The 23,235-nt window shown below is 39.3% G+C and overlaps 1 protein-coding gene across 7 annotated transcripts in view; it reads left to right on the top strand.

The window, feature by feature from the left end:
• Positions 1-23,235, top strand: part of FOXP1 (forkhead box P1) — a 564,989-nt gene that overhangs the window by 344,740 nt on the left and 197,014 nt on the right. For 4 of the 7 annotated variants that reach the window (XM_033131911.1, XM_033131909.1, XM_033131905.1 and 1 more), the window contains one exon: positions 1,422-1,606. In XM_033131911.1, the coding sequence (XP_032987802.1) occupies positions 1,433-1,606 (174 nt within the window). In that variant the 5' untranslated portion in view covers positions 1,422-1,432. Of the gene's footprint in view, positions 1-1,421; positions 1,607-23,235 lie in introns of those variants that run through there. The other 3 variants (XM_033131910.1, XM_033131907.1, XM_033131908.1) reach the window with 1 other exon arrangement.

Here is a 23,235-nt window from a genome sequence, read left to right as displayed (position 1 = left end):
TTTCACATTGAAGTCTTAATTATTCAGACATTTCTCAGCTTTCCGGTTGGAACCGTCACCTTCTGTAGTGACGATTGTTTTTCCTTTTTGAAGTCCTACTCTGTGAACTGGGAGTATGACCCTGACCTGCCATTTTCATTGTTTATCCCCCACTGGACCTCAACTTTAAGAAAACACGTGGTTAAGAACTCTGACGTGAGACTGAACTTGTTCCTATCCTGACTCCACCATTCCTAGCTGTGTGTGATACTTACTGGGCGAATTGAGAACTCTCTTGGAGCCTGGTTTTCTTATCTTCAAATGGGGGGTAGCAATTGTCATGAGAACTGAATGGGAGAATATCTGTGAATCAGCTGTAGTGCGGCCTGGTGTGACACTGGTGATACATAGATGGTGACAGTTGACATTCGCAAATATTATCTATTGTCTTAATTGGACACCTTTGCCAAGAGCTGAATTGGCACCCTGGGATATGGGTTTTGTACCTAGAGAGGGACAAGGTGGAATGTGAAATGTATTTACGCAGGTGATATTATCTACCAGTAGCTACTCATCTTGTGCAACATATATAATACTATTAGATGTTTAGTACTTTCAAATGCAGACCTTTTCTTCAGTCTACCTGGGTAAGATTTTCTCCAAAACAAATACCAGAAGGCCCAGAGCTTTCAGATCTTACACTGGAGGTTAGTAATCCCACATGAGATACACATAACCTTGAATGGGATTTCTCAGGACAATTTTAACTGTAAGACAGAGATCAGAGTCTGAATTTATTTAGCTTCTGAAAAGTGGGGACTTTTTTTTTTTTTCCTTTCTAAAAGTGGCCTGTATTATTGTAATGGCCAGTTTTGAAGAGTTTCGGTACCTGAGTGAGTCCCAGGAGTACAAATCTTTAAAATGCTTTTTGGTTTTTTGACTGTAAGGGTTTTCAACACAAATTACCTCAGGGGGCCTCTGGTAGTGTGTCATCTCTGGATAGACTTAAATTGGAGAGTATTTCCTTGAGTGTAGCATCACCACACAGTCTGCACACGCACTAAAATTTAACCTTATACCTAATATGCTGTATAAAATGACTTAATGGTTTTCAAGCAAAATATCCAGATACGATCATGGAAATTTAACCGTAAATCACAGGTTCACCTGAAAATATTAATTTTTTTCCAAAGGGGAAAAAGAGAGCGTAATTAAAACATTACTACTAAAACTTGAATTTGGACTGACAGTTTCATACTCAAAAACCATGGAACTGGACAACGAATGAGGGATAGATTGAGTGAAAGAAAATGACAACTGTTTACAGATTTTTGGCAATATTTAAAGCAGGGTCCTTCTCCTTATGTACAACAACTGTTTTAACAGCTGCTTTTTTCCTTTTTTCTTTCTCCCCCGCTCCCTCCTAAACATCCATCTATCAGGTTATTGAGTCATGATGCAAGAATCTGGGCCTGAGGCAAAAAGTAACGGTTCAGCCATCCAGAATGGGTCGAGCAGTGGCAACCACTTACTAGAGTGTGGCAGTCTTCGAGAAGGGCGGTCCAACGGGGAGACGCCGGCCGTGGACGTGGGGGCGGCCGATCTGGCCCACGCGCAGCAGCAGCAGGTACTGAGGTCTGGGCCAGGCATGGAGCGTGGTCCGCGCCAATCACATGACATTTAACCATTGTGAAATTTCTGTGCTTTCCTGACTCTCTTTCTGACTGTAAGCAGCATCTTTTAAGTGACCAGTGTGCTAGGCCCCCCGTGGTTGGCTCAAGAGACTAATTCTGAAGCCGTTGGCAGTTGGAAGTCTTGGAAACCCCGTCTTGGGGAGTGGTTGTTGAGAAGGAGATTGAGTGGACCCCTGGCCTCCCTCCCAGCCCCCTGTGTGTCAGAGTACAGTTGAACTATTTGGAATAAAATTAACTTTTGGAGAAATGGTACACAATGCTTTAATTAAAAAAAAAAAGATAACTGACTTATTAAGCCTTAGGAAGAAGAAAACAAAATAAAGGATGAGAGAAAAGAAAATAAGAGATATAATAGAGAAAACAGTAAGTGAATAAGGAGAGTAGAAACAGAGAGATACAGGCAGAATTGGTGAATAGCAGTGCAAACAGCAATAACACAGGCATGGGTGTGAGAAATGGGTGCCTGCTACCTGGAGGAGACGGGTATGGGCTGCCAGCACGTGGTTCTTGTAGACACGTGGCTGCTGGGATGTGGCAGAATCCTAGTGATGTTTTCCATTGTCTCTGCTTGGTGGCTTCCCAAATGCACATAAATTGTGACACACTCATTCCTGTTGTGTTCTTTGGTAGGCATGTAAATGGGTACCTGTGAGTGACAGGTAAAATATTTCCAAATGGTAAAGTGACCCAGAAAATGGTTTTGGATAGCTTAAGTATTGATGAAAATTTAAATAAGTAAATAGCATTTTCCTGAAGACAGGCATTGTTTTTCCAACCTCTCATGGAATCAGGATATAGTATTAGTTTTCATTAATGATAATACATGGGTTTTGTTCCATATTAGTCCTCGATTAATTTGGTCAATACATAGTTATGGTGCCATTTGGACAAAAGTGAAAAAAGAATGGTGCATCTTTGGGCCTTTCTGCAAGAAACAGACATTGTTGGGGAGTGAGGGAAGAGAACGGCAAACATCAAACATTTTCTTGGAATCTGCATCAAAGAAGCAAAGGAAATCCCTTTGTATATTACGGACGTAGCCTATGACAGGCTCTAAAGTATATTTTATTTTCTCCTTGCTAAGAATTTTTTAAGATATAAGGACTCAGTGGATTGTTAGTCTATTAGAAATTGGTGGAACAGACATGAGACTATAAAACCTGTCAGAGAGAAAGAAAAGGAAACTAAGAGATAAGCGAAGGTCTTAATTCCAGGACTTTAAGTGATTTGCTCTCTCTCATCGGCAGCCCAAACCATTTGTGCCTGCACCTTCGGCTGGAATTGACGATGTGTGCGAAGTGTAAACATTGTGCATTTAAGTCAGTGCAAATGGCCTAATTCTAACCAATGAGATTATTACCAAAACCCGTCTATCGGCAAGAGGTAGAAGGGCGTCGCTGTATTTGTACATGTGTTTCTTGACGTGCTGTTCACAGATGTTTATGGTTTATATTGAGAGTAAATGGATGGTATTTCGGAGTGCCATTTTTTTATGCCCTTAGCGTACAGAGGCCAAGGTCAACTGTTTCTTTATGGAGTAACTGAGGTGGGGCTATTGACCACTGTGGTATGAGTCCCAGGTAGTTTACATTTAGGGTGCATTAATTAAATTTTATTTGAAGAACTGAAAACCTTCACTATCTCAAAGTTGTAATCCAGCCCAAAACTTTACATGTATCTCTTTCTCTGTCTCCCTCTGTCTCTCTCTCTCTCTCACACACACACAGCCCTACAGCTATCCCCATAACAGCAGTGACAAATTGACCTCACAGAAGAAAGTTATAAAAGTGCATTTTAACAACATCTCCTTTAACAGCATCCATAGCAAAATTATTCTCATCTCCCCCTTTGACTGTGACCACTTTGGGAAATACATTGTTAAGGGTTGTTGGTATAAAGGTCAGTACCTTTGCATTGTACTTCGAAACCGTTTTTGAATATTTTTATAACAAATTTGTTTATATTTTCCATTGATATGTTTTAGGAGGAAAGAGAGCAGTTCAGTCTCTCATTGTGGCTAAAACCCCACATATTGTGGTTGGCAGGCCTTTTTGGTCTTTTAAAATAAAATACTGACAGCTGTTTGACTCCCCTAAGTATATGATGAGGCTTTTAACAGGTTGTTGGGGGAAAAGAAAATCTGTACATGAAATAAGAAAAAAACTACAGGATTCAGGAACTTTCACAGGATTGAAGTTATCAGAGTTTCCTTCCAGACTGAAACTGCAACAATTAAACAGTTTGGAAAATCTGAGCGTCAGCATGATGGACTTGGGTCATTTTCCTAATTTTCATTCTACAGGTTTTTACTTGAAGTGAGAATACCAGCAGTGAGAAAATCACAGCCATGCTGAATTCATTACTGCTGTAGTCACACAAAACCACGGATAAAATTTCAATAACTGCAGGCCACAGTTGAGTAAACAGTTGCACTGAAATTTAATTCCTGTTGACTTTTCCCCCATTCCTCGCCAGGGGCACATTCTGATTCTGTAGTACAAAGACAACAGGGGTTATAGCTTTGATTAATGTAGGACAGTGGAAGAGAATTAGAACTGTAAAATATGTTAGAAGTCCATGGAACAAAAAGATGTGGCTTAAAAGGGGTTGGTATAAAAATGAGTTAATTATGCTGTCTGTGAAACGGAATGTTATAAGATTTTCCAGTTGCACCAGTACAATCATTGATGATATAGGGAGAATTTTTACCTAGTGCCAGGATTAAAAATAAATAAATTCAAGCCTTTCTATGTTTGATCCATATTATCAGAGATAATTACACATGATAGCAAGTGCTCTTTCATAATGGGAACCAGCTTTCACAAGAGTCGCTGTGAAGTGAGTGACTTCTCTGCTGGGTTTGGTCCATAGGTTGACTAAATTGTGTCCAAACAGCATTGTTTTAAAAAAATTACATAGTTGATAACCTAGAAAATGGGGAAAGTCTGGCTTTTCCATCTTCTCTTGAAAAACCCTATGCCAGTATTCCTCCAGGGGCAACAAGCGTTGGGAGAGATGAAATTGCTCCTTCAGTGAGGGAACCTGCTGCCGTCCAGTTGGCCCTAGTTCCTACCCCGCAGCCTTGCTCATTTGTGCACTTCCGGCAGTGGAGTTGGTGATGCTGGTCTGCAAGATGCCAGCCATCATCACTGAAAAGCTGCTAGCCAAGGAGAGGAGCTCCCATTAGATGGGGGAGCCCACCAACACACTCACAAACTGTCTTCCTTCCTCAAACTAAATGTATTATCTCTGTAATGTTTCAGCTGAACGTATGTCTAGGCCATGAAACTATTATAACAATCGTTTTCTAATAATATAATCTGATAGAGTTTCCGAACATTTTCTTTTAGCCATTGAGTAATTCTTTACTCAGTACCATAACTGCTTTTTTATCTCCTATTATGCCTACCCCATTTCTATGTCTGTAAAAGTTCTGTACTGGATATGCAGGACTCCATTATGAAACTCAGCAACAAATACTATTACCAATTACTAAAGTTCTTTTTCTTAAAGAAAGGATTTTAAAATGTCCAAAGCAATTTCATAAACTGTGTGGATTAATGCGTTTTAAAAGTCTTGAATTTTAGAAAGCAGAATTTTATTTCCATATTGCTGCAAATGAGAGCTTTTTCAGATAAGCATATTACATAGAGCATAATGTTTAGAAGTTTCTGCATATACAGCATATGCTGTCAGGTCAATTAACAGAATGCATACTAGAAAATGTTTATTCAATAAAAATGAATAGCTGTTAAATAAAACAGCTATTTCTTAACAACATTTCTTTTAATGATGGGTTTGGGGTATTTTTTGGTGGTGGTGGTAGTGGTACCACCTGGCGTTTTATTATCTGAAAATCAGTGTAGGAAGGGCTTTGGTTGCTGTGGGTTTTGGGGTGTGGCTGTCATTTTATGTGAGGGAGGGAAGTTTGGAGATAGTCTGTGAGAGTAACAAGAAAAAAAAGGAAACTATATATGGAATTCGAACATGTATTATTTAGAGAGTATGGATAAGTGCCATATTTACTTCATATAACTTTTTTGACATTTGGTTTAAGGAATTGGACCTTTTAGCCCAAAAGTACGTGTTTCATGTTAATACTGCAAAAGAGACAAAACATTGAATGATAATTAAGGTGGTAAGAGAGGTAGGAAGGATCAGGTGCTTCTGAAAAGTCATGAAAGGGAAGAAGGCGGATTTATTGGGTTGAATTTTGCCAGTGAGCCACTGAAGAAGGTAAAAGATGAGTCATTACAGAGGACGAGAGAAGCGCAGAGGAACAGGGTGAGTGTAACAGGACTCAAGAAAAGTCTGGTTATGTACCTTCACCCCGGATGTAGAAAATACACTATCAGAGGAAGCTGGGGAAATCATGAGTATGTACCCCGGGGTCCTCTGAACATGAGAAATGGAATTATAATGACCTAAGTGTCCGTGTTTTCGCATAAATCAGTACACAAAAATTAAAGATTCTTCTCTTCATTTTCCAAATGGCACAATAAATTCCTTCACTTAGTTTTGGTTACTGAAATTACTAGTGGGTGTTGAGCAGAACAGGGAGGTGGTTCTGCCACCATGTCCAACTTGAACTGCCTGTGAAGAACAATGCCTGGGAGAAGAGCGTTCCCTGTTTGGATAGGCAGGCCGCTCCTACGAAGGGAGCCATCCCTTTCTTCTCCTTCTTGCCTATACGCCTCTGGAGGACTATACCGAAATACCAGGGGCCATCTTTCACCTTGGTTCTCAGTCTGTAGACAGAGGCCAGGTGCTTAGGTGCAGCGCTGCAGGTGTAAAGACTGAGTAGCAATGGCCACGTTAGCCTTTCCATTTTCTTTCTTTGAAAAAGGTTGCTTAGGAACTCTGTTAGTGGCCTTTCCCATTGCAGCTGCCAGGGACTATATCTGAAAGGAGGGTCTTTGGATGCCATTGAAAGGGAAGAGATGGTCATCATCTCTGTGTCCTAAAGGAGAAGGTTTTGCAAAGGAGCATAGATCTTACTGCTATTTACTGAGTGCCCTCATGGGACCAGGCACTGTGATGGAGGCTAGGACCTTCCTTCACAGGTAGGAGAAAACCCAAGCTATAATCTTAAAGGAATTGCTCTGCTAAGACACGCTTTTGGGGGACAGAATTCAAATATCACAGAAAATATTGATAGTGGCTAATATCCACAATATACAAGGAACTCATGAAACTCAACAACAGAAAAACAAACAACACAATTAAAAAATGGGCAGAGGACCTGAAGAGACATTTCTCCAAAGGACATACAAATGGCAAATAGACATATGAAAAAATGCTCAACATCACTAATCATCAGAGAAATGCAAATAAAAACCTCAATGAGATATCACCTCACCCCAGTCAGAATGGCTGTCATCAACAAGACAAATAGTAACAAGTGTTGGAGAGGCTGTGGAGAAAAAGGAACCCTCATACACTGTTGGTGGGAATGCAGACTGGTGCAGCCGTTATGGAAGGCAGTGTGGAGGTTCCTCAAAAAATTATGAATAGAATTACCATATGACCCAGCAATCCCTCTCCTGGGTTATCTACCCAAAAAATCTGAAAACATTTATACATAGACACGTGTGCTCCAATGTTCATTGCAGCTTTGTTTATGGTGGCCAAGACGTGGAAACAACCAAAATATCCTTCGATAGATGAATGGATAAAGAAGTTGTGGTATATATAAATAATGGAATATTATTCGGCGGTAAGAAAAGATGATATAGGAACATTTGTGACAATATGGATGGATCTTGAGAATATAATGCTAAGTGAAATTAAGTCAGACAGAAAAAGCAGAGAACCATATGATTTCACTGATACGTGGTATATAAACCAAAAACAACAAAAGAACAAGACAAACAAATGAGAAACAAGAACTCACAGACACAGACAATAGTTTAGTGGTTACCAGAGGGTAAAGGGGGTGGGGGGTGGGAGATGAGGGTAAGGGGGATCAAATATATGGTGATGGAAGGAGAACTGACTCCGGGTGGTGAACACACAATGTGATATATAGATGATGTAATGGCAGAATTGTACACCTGAAATCTATGTAATTTTAGTAACAGTTGTCACCCCAATAAATTAAAAAAAAAATTATTCTGTAGAAATCAACACCATGAAATATTAGTGAAAACAATACTAACGAATTGAATCAAAACTGACAGAGGAATTCAGATAATTCTGACAAATAATGAAAAAGCCACAGCACTAACAAGTTCCCACTTTTCTCCATTCCTTTGGTGACTACATCTCAAAAAGGGTTATTTCACCCTGAATGCTAAACTTAGATCTCTGCTCTGTTGGTTTAGACCTGCCTTCCATCAAAATATTGTTCTCAAAGATTTATGTAACATGTGATGTGAGCCTTGTCTAAAATTCTTTCAAGTTTTAATTACTAAACAGTTGTGTGTCATTAATCTCTCCATTGAAAATTAAGATGGCACGGGAACCAAAAAAGTAAAAAGAGCCATGTACATAGGAGAGCGTGGTAATAGAAACCCGAATGCCACATTTCATTATGAGTGAAGCGTACCCTCTTGACTTTAAGCAAAAGCATCGCTGCTTTGACAAGGTAAATTTAAGCCCTGACCTGCGAGCTAATAATAATAATAAAATACTTGCCATCTTTTGTCTAATGAAAAATCTCTTTTTGAACTTTTAGGAGGTATGACTTTAATGGTAATTTGTTGACAGATTAGCTTTGGTGATTGCAAAGAGTCTATTTTGCAAAACTGGCCAGCTCCTATCTGTTCTCTGAAGGCAGAGAACCTAGTTTGCTCTTTTGCAATTGCTTGCTTTTATTGACAGCTGGTGCTGAGCAGGCAGAATTGGGGTGTTTGTGTGATGTAAACCTATAGCGCGCCTGATGGACTCTAGTGTACTTTTAGGTAGTGCATAGATTACTTGATAAAAAGGGTTACAAGGTGACTGCTTTTATGACAAAGTAGAATAGCAATATAAGTTCAAGTGGTAGATGGAGGCTCAGAAAGGAAGTTTATATAGGGAAGTGAACCCCATATTAGAAAGTTTCTTTTCATCACTTGGTCTTTGAACTCAAATCTATTGTAATTATGAAGTGTTACTTGTAACATTCCAGAGACCCTTTGCTAAATACTGTGTTTGATTTGGTTCAGAGAAATACAACCACATTCTTTTTTTCCTCTCACAAGAAAATGTGATAGAGAGAGTTTCACATACTGGACTGGTCTCTGCTTTGTTCCAAGTGAGCAAATAAATGTGCTGCACTGGAAAGCACGGATCAACTTCGTCTCTAGCTTCGAGTTTGTTGAAGTTCACTTCCTCCTTTGTTTGTCTATTCTTTCCTTGAACTATGTATTGTGCATGCCTTTGTGTAAGGAGATTCGGGACCAAGCTGACGTGTGCGGCTGGGCAAGCCCGGGGGCATAACTTGCCCAGGGCCTGAAGAGCAGCTCTGGGAGTCGCGGGAGGTGGTTAGAAGTTAAAGTGGGTCCCCTTTGGGGAGGCTGGAATTTCTAAGCCAGGGGAAGTTTCTAAGCAGAGAAGAAAGGCCATACAAGAGGAGGTATAGTGAAGGTTGATTAGAAGGTTGGACCTGGCCTGGCTCAGAAGGAAGAACCCTGTGAAATTAGTAGCAGTGACAAGGCTATTGCACTTGGTCCGGACTCTAGTTACGGAGCCCCAACCCTCACCTTATTTAATTGAGGACGCCCTGCACCTCTCCGATTACGTTTGAATCCCTGGGTCAGCTGTAAGCCTCACGAGGGCAGGTGGGCGTCTCTCATCCCTGATCCCTCGGCACAGAGCACAGAACCTGACATAGAGCAGCTCCTGGGCAGACTCTTTGTGAATGAATGAAACAGGAGGAGAAAGGAGAGCCTGGGTGAGGAGAGAGCATTGCTGGGAAGTCGACAGGCGTCTTGAATTAGGAAATGGGAAATGTCAGGGAGTGGGAGCTATGAAAGACCATGATTCAGGACATCCAGTCTGAATGATTAGCCAAGTGGTGGGACCGCGAAGTGAAAACTAGGGCATCAGGAGAACCCAGGCTCCTTCCTTACCTGTCACTGATGGGGGTTATTGTGGTATGATAACGAACGCACAGACACAAGTAAATAAAGGGTGGGCTGATTCTGGAAAGTCCTTGTTTGTAAAGGCTGTTTTAAAGAAAACATCCTCTTATAGCACTAAAAGGCACTGTTTTGATTGGATATATATGTTGATTCAGATTAAAATATGCAGTATTTTCCCCTTAGCCTTTGCCAGTTACTAATGAGTTTATCTTCCGAAGTCACATGGGAAGTGCTGATAAACTGCTTGTGCTTCTGTTGACTTACCTCTTTTAGAGAACAAAACTGCGATGGGACATCTTTAATAAAGTCTTTGTTCCTATTGACACGGCTTCTTAGAATGAATTTGTTTTTAAGGAGAAGGAGGTGCATGCTGTTTCTTTTGTTGAAAAATACAGTGTGTGATTATTAAACATTTTGTGCTATTGGAAGACTCATGTACAAGGTAGACATTAAACGGTATAGGGGTGTCGAGGCCTTGCTTGTGTCTTTGAGCCCTGCGTAGAGGTGGATGGAGGAAGCTCCGTTCTCGATAATCCTTCTGAGAGACTATTTTACAGTCTCTAAGTAACCCTAAGGCTCTCCTTAAATTAACTCTTTTATCTCTATTTTCAGACTGCTCCTTTTGGACTGTACCCAAAATAAAATTAACTTCCTAACACAGATTCATCTTTAGCAAAGTTTCTTAAAGTAGACCATTTATTACACGATTTATCATCCATCCAACAGTAAATAATTGTCAGCATCACAGTCGCTTGTCAAAAGACAGAAAGTGTCAACTGACCCGAAACCCCTGTTTTTATCACTGTACCTGCTCTCGCCCCCAACTCCCCTCTCTCCACATTGAAGGGAAGGTGACATGATGTCTTCTTAGTCATTCAAATCCAATAACTTTTAATCTGAAGGTTAAGTAGTGAGATATAAACTAAGAGATGATAATATCAATTTTATGTTCACTGAAGGGCACAATATACCTCTTTCTAGTAGAGGGAAAATTGTGCGTAAAATGTCTTTTGCTTTTCAACAGCAGAGCCATGCCTCTCAGAGCCAAAGGGAGAAAGAGTTTTGGAAAAATTTAATAAAATAATATGTACCATCCTAAAGTGAGGCAAAAGTGGCCTTTTGTTATTATAATTATGAAGTCTTAATTTATCGAGGTCGCATGGTAAGAAGTAGTTCCATTTTTATAGCCTCTTGTATTGACTCTTGTTATCCTCTCGACGAACTCAACAACCTTTTGCAAGGTTAAAGACTGGGAGAGAATGACATAATGCTCATTCTTTCCTGACTATTTTTGGTCCTAATGTGTATGATAAATAATACGGTGATAATATTGCTCACCTTGCCTCATTTTTCCCCTCATACTCGTGATATTTCCATTTCAATTCAGTAGGAATTCAGCATCCAAAAAGACTAAGTGCAAATGGCTTTACAACATGCATTTTTATTATGATCTTCTGATTGATTGTCTCATTAGGTTTGCATTTGTCTTACAAATACAGAGTTTGTGCTGTGTATTATATGTATATCCATGTGCATTTAAGTAGAGACTTACTGTGTCAGTAGGTTTTAAGAGGCAAAAAGCATCATGCATAAGCTGAGTATGTGATATTCACATTTATAATTATCAAGGTTATATCCTGTAATAGTGATTCACAATTACAGTTGTCAAGATAGCGTTCTGGAAATAATTTTAAACTTGTCTCATTCATTCAGGATCTTCACTGCATAGGTTCTAGGTAAAAAGCACTGTGTTAAACCTGCAGAGTATACCGGGGATTGGTGAACTGAGCCAGAAGGCTAAATCTGGCCAAATCTGGCCTGCCACCTATTTTTTTAAATAAAGGTTTTACTGAAATGTAGCCACACCCACTTGTTTACTATTGTCCTTGGCTACTTCCTACCACAGCTGAGGTGAGAAAATATACGGCTCACAAAGCCTAAAATACTTTTATGTGGTCCTTTACAAATAAAGTTTGTTAAAGACTCATAGATGCAGAGAACATATTGATGGTTGCCAGGTGGGAGGGGGCTTGGGGAGCTGGGTGAGAAAGGGGAAGGGATTGAGAAGTACAAATTGACAGTTATAAAAATAGTCACAGGCATGTAAAGTACAGCATAGGGAATATAGTCAATAATATTGTAGTAACTGTGTGGTGTCAGATGGGTACTAGGCTTATCAGGGTGATCACTTTGTAAGGTACATAAATATTTAATCACCATGTTGTACACCTGAAACTAATATAATACTGTATGTCAACTATAATTGAAAATTTTTTTAGCTAGTTTTTCTAAAATTTTGTTGACCCCTGGAATAAACAAATGGCCGAAATCACAAGATTTGCCTTCCAGAACTTCTTACTCTTACTTTATAGTTTCAAAACTGAGGGATCATCCCTCATTCTTTTCTAAATTATCTCTCAAAAAATTATCACAATTTAAGACTTCATTTTGCATTTTCTTGAGTGGTAAATTAACTTGTAGGTACCATCCTATCTGCAGAGTTTCTTTCTAACCATTTAACTGAATGTATCTTATATACAAATTAAAAGTTTTGGCATCATTGATGATTAAAAGAATAATCAGTTAGCCTACCAAGGAAATGGAGGTGGACACTGAGTGAGTCACTCAAAGAACCGTTGTCCTACCGTAGTTCTCTTACCAAAGAAAATTAGCATAAGAAATGTAGTATATCTTATGTTCATGGTCCCATGGTTGGCTAGAAGATTCGAAGAAATATCCTGAATATCTCCCTACATTCATAAAATTCAAAATCAGAGTGGAACAAGACATAAACAGATGCATGAAAAATCAATAAAAATTTCAAAGTAAATGAAGATTAGCTGTAGAAGAGATGCGTGTGACTAATCAACAGGTGAGGGGTTTAAGCACTAACTCTCCAGTAACCCAGAGAGGAAGAGTTTGAGTCTGTGTTGGTAGGATTTGTGAAGACCATGGTAAAATTTAGGAAACAGTGATTCAGTATGTGCACAACTGCTGCTTTAGTTTAACCCTTTCAATTAGGAGATGATGGATACCTAGTTATGTGGCTTATAGCTTATATATTGAATGCCCAAGAGATAAGTCTTTGCCACTTTTGATTTTGGGATAACAAATGGTGGATTTCTACTATGGAATGACTGGAGGTGTACGGTGAGTAGAGGTTGTTTTATGCTGGACGCCAGCATCTGAGTTCATTGATCTCCAGGAAATGGCCAGGTCCTATTTGTTTATACGGACCATTGCCTGAGTTGAGTGCAGGATTTCCAGAGATTAGATGCAGACTGACATGGCTGGTCATTTGGTTGGTGGTATCCATATTTCATATAATTTATATTAAATTTTAGCTAATTCACCAGTATCTTTACATGGCTAGAACACTGAAACCATAATACCTAATTTTAAGATAATTGTCACATTTTGAAGACATCTGCTCAATCTGGCTGTTTATGAACTGACAGTCTACCCTAGGAAATGCATTGGTCTTGTGTTTTCTTCTGCCCGTCTTCTTTCTTTTTGTACATTCTTATTCATTTATATTTTTAAGTTTGTTATCAGATGACTTGTCATTATGTCTCATAATTAGTGAAGATCTCTTTAGTCTTCCAGGTGGGTGGGTTTCTCTGGCAAAAGCCATAACTTTAATTCCATCATTCTTACATTTTGCAGGTTTATGGTCCCTCCTTTACAACTCTAATGAAATTCCAGCATCTTTTGCTCTGAAAAGTGTGTGTATGTGTGTGTTTTTGTAATTTTGCTATTACAGTTTCATGTGCTTCATCCCCACCCTCTAAACCCCAATTAAAACACTATACACAGCCCAGACTACAGGTTAATTAGATTTGCTAGTTGGTTCAGCATTTTGACAAATCTTCCTAGATTTTTCTATGTTTAATCAATGTTAAGTATATTAGTAACCTATCTTTAATATGGAAGAGATTTCCTCTTTCGGCTCTAAATGCTCACCAATGTGTCCCTGGAATTAATCCGTGGATGTCTTAAATGTAGCACTAAATGCCAGCTCTGAGAAAACTGTGGAAAGTAAGGTCATATAATGCACTCTGCACAGTTTCTAAACCATTTTGTGTCTCTTCAGATGTGATCATCAGGTTTACACATTCTTGAACTCTTCTAACTAAAGAACCCTATAAACTAGTTAGAAGATCTTTGACCAAATCACCAACAATTACAATAAGTGACACATGTAGCACTGGGAATGGAAGTTTGTGTAGGCCACCTGGGGCTGGTTTGGCACTGGGGATCAAGAGCTTTAAAAGAGTCACACCCTTTGACTCAGAAGTACACTTTTACGAAGAGGTTGTATAGCATTCAGGAGGGGCCTCCGCTTTTATGTGTATTGGAATCATCTGGAAATCATCTTAAAACACAGAATCCTGGACCAACTCTCAGAGTACTTTATTCTGTAGTTCTGGGGTGGGGCCAAATAGTTTGCACTTACGATACTTTTCACCTATTCTTTGCTGCTATTTGGAGGATCACACTTTGATAACCATTCATAAAGGCAGAGTGTCTAAAAGCAAGGACTCTGGAGCCTGTGTCATGGCTCTGCTACTTACTGCCGTGTTTCCCCGAAAATAAGACCTAGCCAGACCATCAGCTCTAATGCATCTTTTGGAGCAAAAATTAATATAAGACCTGGTTTTATTTTACTATAATATAAGACCGGTCTTATTTTACTGTAACATAAGGTATATTATATTATATTACATATTATATTATATATTATATTATAGTACAATAAGTAAAATGAGACCTGTCTTATAGTAAAATATAGTAAAATAAAATAGTATAGTAAAATATAGTAAAATAAGACCAGGTCTTATATTAATTTTTGTTCCAAAAGATGCATTAGAGCTGATTGTCTGGCTAGGTCTTATTTTCAGGGAAACATGGTACTTGGAGGTTGGCTTCAGACCACAGCAGAGCACCACCCAGTTAGCCCCACACAAAGGGCGATCTCAACAGGCACCAGAGCCCACTGGGGTGAATTCCGCGCCATGTGGTAAGCTCCCCAGCACAACATCCCATCAGCTGTGGCTGTGGCCAAACCCCACAGCCAGTCAGCCTGAGGGTCAATCCCACTTACTGATGTGCCAATGGCAATCAAGGCTCACCTATAACACGCGGGCACATATAACCCACACAAAGGACACTCCAGGAGCAACCAGAGCAGGTGACCAGGGAGACTATGCCAGGGCCCCACAGGGCACCTAGTACATAAGGCTACCTGCCATCACTGGGAGACGTAGTAGATCTACTTAACACATAGAAACAAACACAGAGAGGTAGCCAAAATGAGAAACAAAGAAATACATCCTAAATGAAACAACAGGAGAAAACTACAGAAAAAGAACTAAATAAAAATGGAGGTAGACAACCTACCAGAGACAGAGTTCAAAACACTGGTTATAAGGGTGCCCAGGAAACTTAGTGAAAATTTCAACAGAGATAGCTAGCATAGAAAAGACATAGAAACCACAAAAAAGAACCAATCAGATGTAAAAAGTACAATAACTCAAATGAAGAATGCACTAGAAGGAATCACCAGCAGACTAGATAAAGCAGAGGATTGATTCAGCGATTTGGAAGATAAGGTAATAGAAAACACCCAATCAGAACAGCAAAAAGAAAAAAAGAATTTAAAAAATGAGGAGAATTTAAAAGACCTGTGGGACAACATCAAGCATAACAACATTCACATCATAGGGGTACCAGAAGGAGGAGAGAGCAAGAAAGGAATTGAAAACATATTTGAAGGAATAATGATGGAAAATTTTCCTAACCTGGCGAGGGAAGTAGACATACAAGCCCAGGACGTGTAGAAAGACCCAAACAAGATGAACATAAAGAGGCCCACACTAAGACACATTGTAATTAAAATGGCAAAGTTTAAAAACAGAGAGAATCCTAAATGCAGCAAGAGAAAGGCAACTAGTTACTTATAAGGGAGCTCCCATAAGGTTGTCAGCTGATTTCTCACCAGAAACTTTTCGTGCCAGAGGGATTGGCAGGAAATATTCCATGTAATGAAAAACAAGGATCTATAATCAGGGGTACTCTGCCCAGCAAGGCTATCATTTAAAATCATAGAACAGATAAAGAGCTTCCCAGACAAGAAAAAACTAAAGAAGTTCACCACCAAACCAGTATTACAAAGAATGTTAGAGGGACTTCCTTAAGACAAAAAAAAAAAAAAAAAGATCAAAAACTTGAATAATAAAATGGCAATAACTACATATCTATTAACAATTACTTTTAATGTAAATGGATTAAATACTCAATTCAAAAACATAGGGTGACTGAATGGATAAGAAAACAAAACCCTTACATATGCTGTCTACAAGAGACTCACTTCAAATCGAAAGACACACAGACTGAATGTAAGGAATGAAAAAAGTTATTTCATGAAAATGGAAACAAACAAGCAAACAAAAAGCTGGTATAGCAATACTTACACCAGACAAAATAGACTTTAAAACAAAGGCTATAACAAGAGACAAAGAAGGACCCAGTGATTCCACTTTTTGGTATTTACCCACAGAAACCCAAAATGCTACTTTGAGAAGACATGTGCATCCATATGTTCATTGCAGCATTGTTTACAATGGCCAAGATGTGGAGGCAGCCTGGGTGTCTGTTGATGGAAGAATAGTTAAAGAGGAGGTGGTACATGTATAGGATGGAATACTGCTCAGCCAGTGAAGGGAATGAGTTCTTGCCATCTGTAGTATCATGGATGGACCTGGAGGGTATTGTGCAGAGTGGAGTATGTCAGACAGAGAAAGACATATGCAATGTGATGTTGCTTATATGTGGAATCTAAAGAACAAAGTAAACAAAACACAAACAAACTCATAGATACAGAGAACATTTTGATGTTTGCTAGATGGGAGGGGTATTGAACCAGTGAGTGAAAAGGGGAAAGGGATTAAGAAGTGCAAATGGGTTGTTATACAGTAGTCATGGGGATGTGTAGGGTGTAGCATAAGAAATATAGTCAATAATATCATAACAACTGTGTGGTGTCAGACAGGTACTAAGTTTATTGGGGTGATAGCTGGGAGGGGGGTTGGTGGACAGGGTGAAAAAAGTGAAGGAACTAAATAGTACAAATTGGTAATTACAAAACAGTCATGAGGATGTAAAGTAAAACATAGGGAATATAGTCAATGATATGGTAATAAATATGTATAATGCCAGGTAGGTACTAAACTAGTCAGGGGGATCACTTTTTTTTCTCTTTTTTTTATTATTGTCAGGTGTACAAAACAACATAATAATTAGACATTTGCACCCCTCACAAAGTGATAACCCCCCCATGTACTACCCCTCTAACATCGTATATAGCTGTTACAATACCTTTGACAATATTCCTTATGCTGTACTTTACATCCCGTGATTATACACACACACACACACACACACACACACACACACACACACATTTAATCGACATTCAATATTATTCTACTTCAGCTTCAGGCACAGGGATCACTTCTTCAATTAAATAACTGTCTAACCACTATGCTGTACATCTGAAATTAATATAAAATAGTGTTGAATGTCAACTGTAATTGAAAAATTAAAAAGGAGGGAAAAGGTGATGGGCAATAAGAGGTCCAAATTCCAAGTATAAAATAAATAAGTCATGGGGATGTAAGGCAGAGCATAGGGAATAGTCAACAATAGTGTGATAGTGTGGTACAGTGTCAGATGGTTGCTGGGCTTATCATGGGGATCACTTCTTTAGGTATATAAATGTTGAATAACTGTGGTGTACCCCTGAAACTGATATAATGTTGTATGTTAGGAATATTTTAAATAAAAAATCTTTTAAATAAAGAAATAATGTGAGGCATACAGATTACACCTGAAGATGTTCATTACGGTAGTATTTATCATATGAAAAATAAACAATAACCTAAATCTCTCTCATTAGAAGAAAGGTTAAGTAAATGGCTGCACATAAGTTTGAGGTAGTATTGGATGCCCATTAAGAATCACACTATTATTGAATCTATTATAGAATATTTCATAACTTAAAAATTATAATGATTCATGGGGGGAACCCTGAGAAAGCCTATAAGAACTGTTATTATTTTTTGTATGTTAATAGGATTATAGTTTATTTTCTATACTTTACACTTTTCTTTGCATTCTAAAAATTCTACAATAACATTGCCTTTATAATTAAAAAAATAATTATTAATGTAATTCACATTCATTCATACTGTTTGAAAACTTTTATGAAATGTATATAAATGGCAGACAATATCTGCCCCTTCAGCAAGATTTATGAATAATTTTTCACAGAAATCAAGGGATGAAATTTTCATAGTTGTAAGATTTTCTCCCGTAACATGTTTAAGTTTTCAGCTGCCGCTTGTCTGCTCTACTTCTATCTCACCTCAGCTCCCCCCCTTCGAGGTGCTCCCACCATCAGCTTTGACAACCACTAAGCATCATTATCTAACATCATCAGTTTGTGACAAAATCAACCTTTTGTTACTAAAAAGAGAGTATAGGTGGGGAAAATGCTTTGATTTCCTTCAGTTTTTCTCCACTGCTTCCCATTTCACGTTTTTCCCTGTCTATTGGACTTTCCCCCCACATTGTACTGACAGGTGTATGTAGATACCCTGTGGCGCTTGCCCAGTGCGTGCTGTTCCCCTGGAGACTTATATCACTGCCGTAGGGTGCTAGAAAAAGCAGGAGGAACACTTCATTTGAGACATTTGGAAGCCTACTGACAAGGGTTTAAAATACACATCACTTAGTGCATGAGTGAAGCTGGGCAAGTTCTGCCAATCTGAGCCTTACTTTTCTCATTTGTAAAATGGGGCAATAGAGATAATTTCTAGTGAAGGTTTATATGATGAACACATGAAATAATATAGATAAAGGCCTTAGCACAGTGGTCAGCCCTTTAAAATGTGCTCGGGACACCGTCACTGTCCTTCCTCAGCATCTTTTGAGGATGGGATTCGGCGTGGCTGAAGTCTTAGAGACTGATGGTAGGGAAAGAAGCTGTTTCACAGTCCCGGTGGGTTCTTAGCCTATTCCACCCACTTTATGGTCACATCCAGTCACCTTGGAGCATTGTAGGCATTCACGTTGGAGGCCTTCAAGGAGAACCTTGGTCTGTGAATACAGGAATTTTGTGTCTTTCTTCATTGAGGTGATTGATTGCAATAGAGATGATTGATTGAAATATGCACACAGCCCTGCTTGACAATCAAAATCTTCATTTAGAAACTGCCCTCTAGATGAAGACTGCAGAGAATCAGTTCTTAGAGGCAATTAGTGCCCTAATTTACCATGTTAGAAAAGAAAACATGTATCCTAATAAATACAGAATTTCTCCTCCTTTCCTACTAGCAAGATGACTGAAGGGGCCCCACACACAAATGTTTTAAATTTAGAGGCAGAGTTAAGGACACAGTTTGCCTCCAGAATCTGAATTGAATCAGAGTTTTATTTCAGATAAAATCTTTGGGGCTCATAACTTAAAAAACACAACTTTTACTGGCATTACGCAATTTGCCACGGGTCATTTAGCAAAATGTTTGTATATGTAAGCCCAGGTTCTTTTAAGAAAAAGGAGGGGTGGAGGGTGGGATTGGATTTTGCTGAAATCCAGGTGGCATTTCAGTTTATATTTAATTTTAATTGGAAATCAAATACAGGCAAGGGAGAAAAAAAAGTCTACCATGTTTTCTTTACTAAGAGTATCCATTGGGGAAGGGGAGGACACTGGCAGCCAAATTTTAAGAAGCAGCTTTTTTATTGGCATGTCTATTTTTTTTTTCTGGCTAAATTCTTGTGCCTGCATTTTCTTTTTTAACATCTAAGTTTTTACACATGGCAATATTTTTATGGCCCAATGCTCCTTGCTGCCCTCCCTCTGTAATTTCCATGGGATTAGTACCTAGAACCAGGTTAGCAAATAATTATATACTGCACATAACCAATAGCTTCCCTAGGTGTTGTCTGGCAAGTCCCTCCTTTTAGGTTCCTGTTAGAGGTAATATTTGATTTTTATAGAGGCTGGGGAAGTTTCTGAAGAATTAAGAACAGAAAAAATAAAGTTTTTTTTTTCTTTTTTTTAAGCCAGGATTTTAGAAGGTCCTCCAATTTGTGAGTATAACTAGCAATAGGTGCATTTTGTGGAACTCCCATCAAATACTGGCAGGCTGTGGCACAGTTAGGGGATGGCTGCAGAAGGTGCTGGAAGAACAGCTGAGACGGTTGTGTAACTCACCTGGTGCCTACAGGCACCCCATGTGCCGGTGCCCAACCAGACACTCAGAACTGACTCAGTGCAAGGCTTGGGTGTAATTCACGTGTTTTCCATTGAACACTGAATACTAGATAATTTTGAATTTTATACTGCACAATTAATTGCATGTTTGTTGTAGAAAGCTTAGAAGATATAGCTAAGGCTGCTGAGAAAAAAAAGAACCTATACTGCCTGTAATCTCATTTAAAGAGATAGTAGAGATAACTGTTGACATTTTGGTAGACATTCTTAGGCTCTGTTTTTATTTAATCACACCTTCACATTTTTACGTATCCCTATTCCCATTCCTACCATGGAACTTTATAGATTAAAAAAGAAAAATAGTGTAGGTTGAGGGGATGGGGTGAAAAAGGTGAAGGGATTAAGAAATACAAATTGGTAGTTACAAAATAGTCACAGGGATGTAAAGTACAGCATAGGGAATATAGTCACTAATGTTGTAGTAACTATGTACAGTGCCAGGTGGATACTAGACTTATCGGAGGGCGGGGAGGAATCACTTCATAAATTATATAAATGTCTAACCACTGTGCTGTACACCTGAAACTAACATAAAATAATATTGAATGTCAACTGTAATTGAAAAAAAAAATAGCTAGCAGTAATGTTATCAGTGGGAATTGTTATTTTTCTTCCTGGTGGTTCACGTTTTCATCTTAATTTCATATTTTGTGTCTAGCTTTAGGGAAAATTTTGTGTTCTTTGTTTCAAATTTCATAGTTTATGGTCTAATTAATGCCATTTTCCTAACTTTCCCCCTTCACCTTCTCCCAGCTTTGCCAGGTAGTTCAGTATTTAGGCACATTTATTAAAAATTACTTTTAGAAGGAAACATTCAACATGGTATGATGATGATAGGTCATCCACTCATTTTCAAGAAATGAATACATTTCTTCTTTTATCAAAAATCTTAAGCATCCCTGTTGTCACAGATTTTTATAGGTTTGAAATCACTACCATCAGTAGTGGTAATGGTATTAGAAGTAGTGGTAATATCAATAGCAAAAGTTATTGGAAGCTTCCTTGTTCCCAGTCGTGTGCTCAGTACTTAGTGCGGTTTGCTCTCACAAGCACCCTTTGAGCTAAGTACTCTTAAAACTCCTGTTCTTCGGAGGTACGTAACTAGCTGCCCAACTTCACACCAAGGGGGCTCAACTGTTTGCCCCTCAGCTATTTTGAAAGTCCACAGTAGATCCCACCCTGCCCCGTCACACAGTTTATAAATGCACAAGCCAGCTAGCTTGTAACCCACGTCTGCAGGACCCGACACCCCGAGCGCGTCGTCACAGCACTCAGGCCTCCGTGTCTGCCGTGGTGGGGTGAGGTTATGCTGTGGGGTGGGATTTCTCCATTTCCTGGGTCTCCTTCCCTCCTGTCAGTACCCTCCAATGTGCTCTCAGTGAGAACGCTCCCGTTTCAGTCCATCCTTTCTCGTTGTGTTCAGTCAGAAAATGCCAAATATTTCCACAGGCTTTTCAGTTTCTACCCTTTCCTATTGTCAGGTTGAACGCTTACTTTTAGCAAATGTGTCCGGTTTGACTCTTAAGCACCTGTGCTTTGCTACTTAGTTGGTTTCCTTTGCTTTCAGAGGGTGGGTCCTGCTTCGAAAACACTCCAGAAAGACAAATTTGGCAGTGCGTGTGGTGACGTTTACAGTGTGCTCAGACAGCAAAGCCAGAGGGTTCGTTTCTGAAACATAGGAACCACAGCTCCAATGGGGAAAGCTTTTCAGATTGCTGTCTCTTCAACTAGTCAATGGAAGGGTAGCTTTTAAGAAATGGGAAATCTCGGTTTATTAATAAGTGTGCACTTAATAGTAAGCTGCAAGCTGTGGTGCTTGCAACAGATATTTTATAGATGACTGAAAAGCAGCCATTTTGGGCCGGACAAGTGTCCCTTTACTGCTCTTGTGCTGGGTGCCTGCAACGAGCAGACTTAAGCTGCAGACCGTCCCCAGGGGCCCCAAACAGCTGTCACAGGCTGACAGGATTGGGAAAATACCTGCAGTGTTTTCTCAGTGTTATGTAACAGACTCGAACCCTTTCCCCAACCAACAAAAGTGTATTTGGATAAAATAGTTCTGGTACCTGTGTGTCTTGAGGAAATTATTCACCAAACTTCATTGACTAATGAGTTAGTGGTTTTGAAGTTGCCACAGTTATTTTCAATGTTTTATTATCTGGGAGAGTAGAATATTTTGCTTTAAGAGTGATCAACTCTGTTGACAAAATGTCCTTTGCTCCCCGAGTGGCATTTTGTGTCAATGTGTCTGTGGCTTTGCTCACATCCAATACCAGTCTAGCCAACAAAGAACAATTGCTTAGCACAATAACAGTCTCATGAAGGACATACAGTGGGAGTTGTAAAGATTCATACCTACCAGTCAAACTATGTAGCTTTCGCTGCAGCAAAGCATATGTTTGTTTCCGGTTGGGGAAATAGTCTTGACTTTCCTGGCTTATTTTGGAAGTCCGTTGATTATGCCAGTCTTGGCTTTAATCACTAAGTCCACTAACGGGTTAGTCAGTCACTGTTCTGGACCAACACAAAAGCCCAAATACTGGGCTGCAGCTCATCTTTATCTCTCACTCACCTTTGAAAACAAACTGGTGGGTCTGCTTTTGACAAGAACTGTGGAGCAGGCTCAAATGCAACTTTATTGGAAGAAAAATCATAATATGAAAATCTCCCATGTTTTGCTTGCTATGTGAGAGGCAAGGAACCTCATTTCCTCGAGGGTGTCACCATGGCCACATGGTGTTGTCACTGCAGAAGAGAGACACACTTTGTGGGCTGGCGAAAAAGGTGAGGTGACTTCAATTCCCATACAAGGAGTTGAAGTGAATGCACACCAAGGGGGCTCAAATGTTGGCTCCTCAGCTAGTTTGAAAGTCCACAGTAGATCCCACCCTGCCCCGTCTCCTTGCAGGCTCACAACTCTTCTCCAGAAGATTCCATAGAACCTTGATCTCTACTGACGATTCTATATTATGTTTACATCGTAGAGCATTCCTTCTACCCCTAGCTATAGTTACAGAGTTCCTTCAGAATCTGTACGTCCTGTAGAAATGACAAAAGTAACTTTCTTTTGTCGCTTTAACACACATTTATCTGTTGCCACTTGGTTGTCCTTGTAGTCTCCTGTACCTCAATTCTCCTTCCTCCCCGTCCACTCCCT

This window comes from Rhinolophus ferrumequinum, chromosome 17 (genome assembly GCF_004115265.2).
Source record: "Rhinolophus ferrumequinum isolate MPI-CBG mRhiFer1 chromosome 17, mRhiFer1_v1.p, whole genome shotgun sequence".
Taxonomy (NCBI): domain Eukaryota; kingdom Metazoa; phylum Chordata; class Mammalia; order Chiroptera; family Rhinolophidae; genus Rhinolophus; species Rhinolophus ferrumequinum.
Note: the sequence above shows the minus strand (reverse complement) of the source record. Positions and strands in the feature narration are given on the sequence as shown.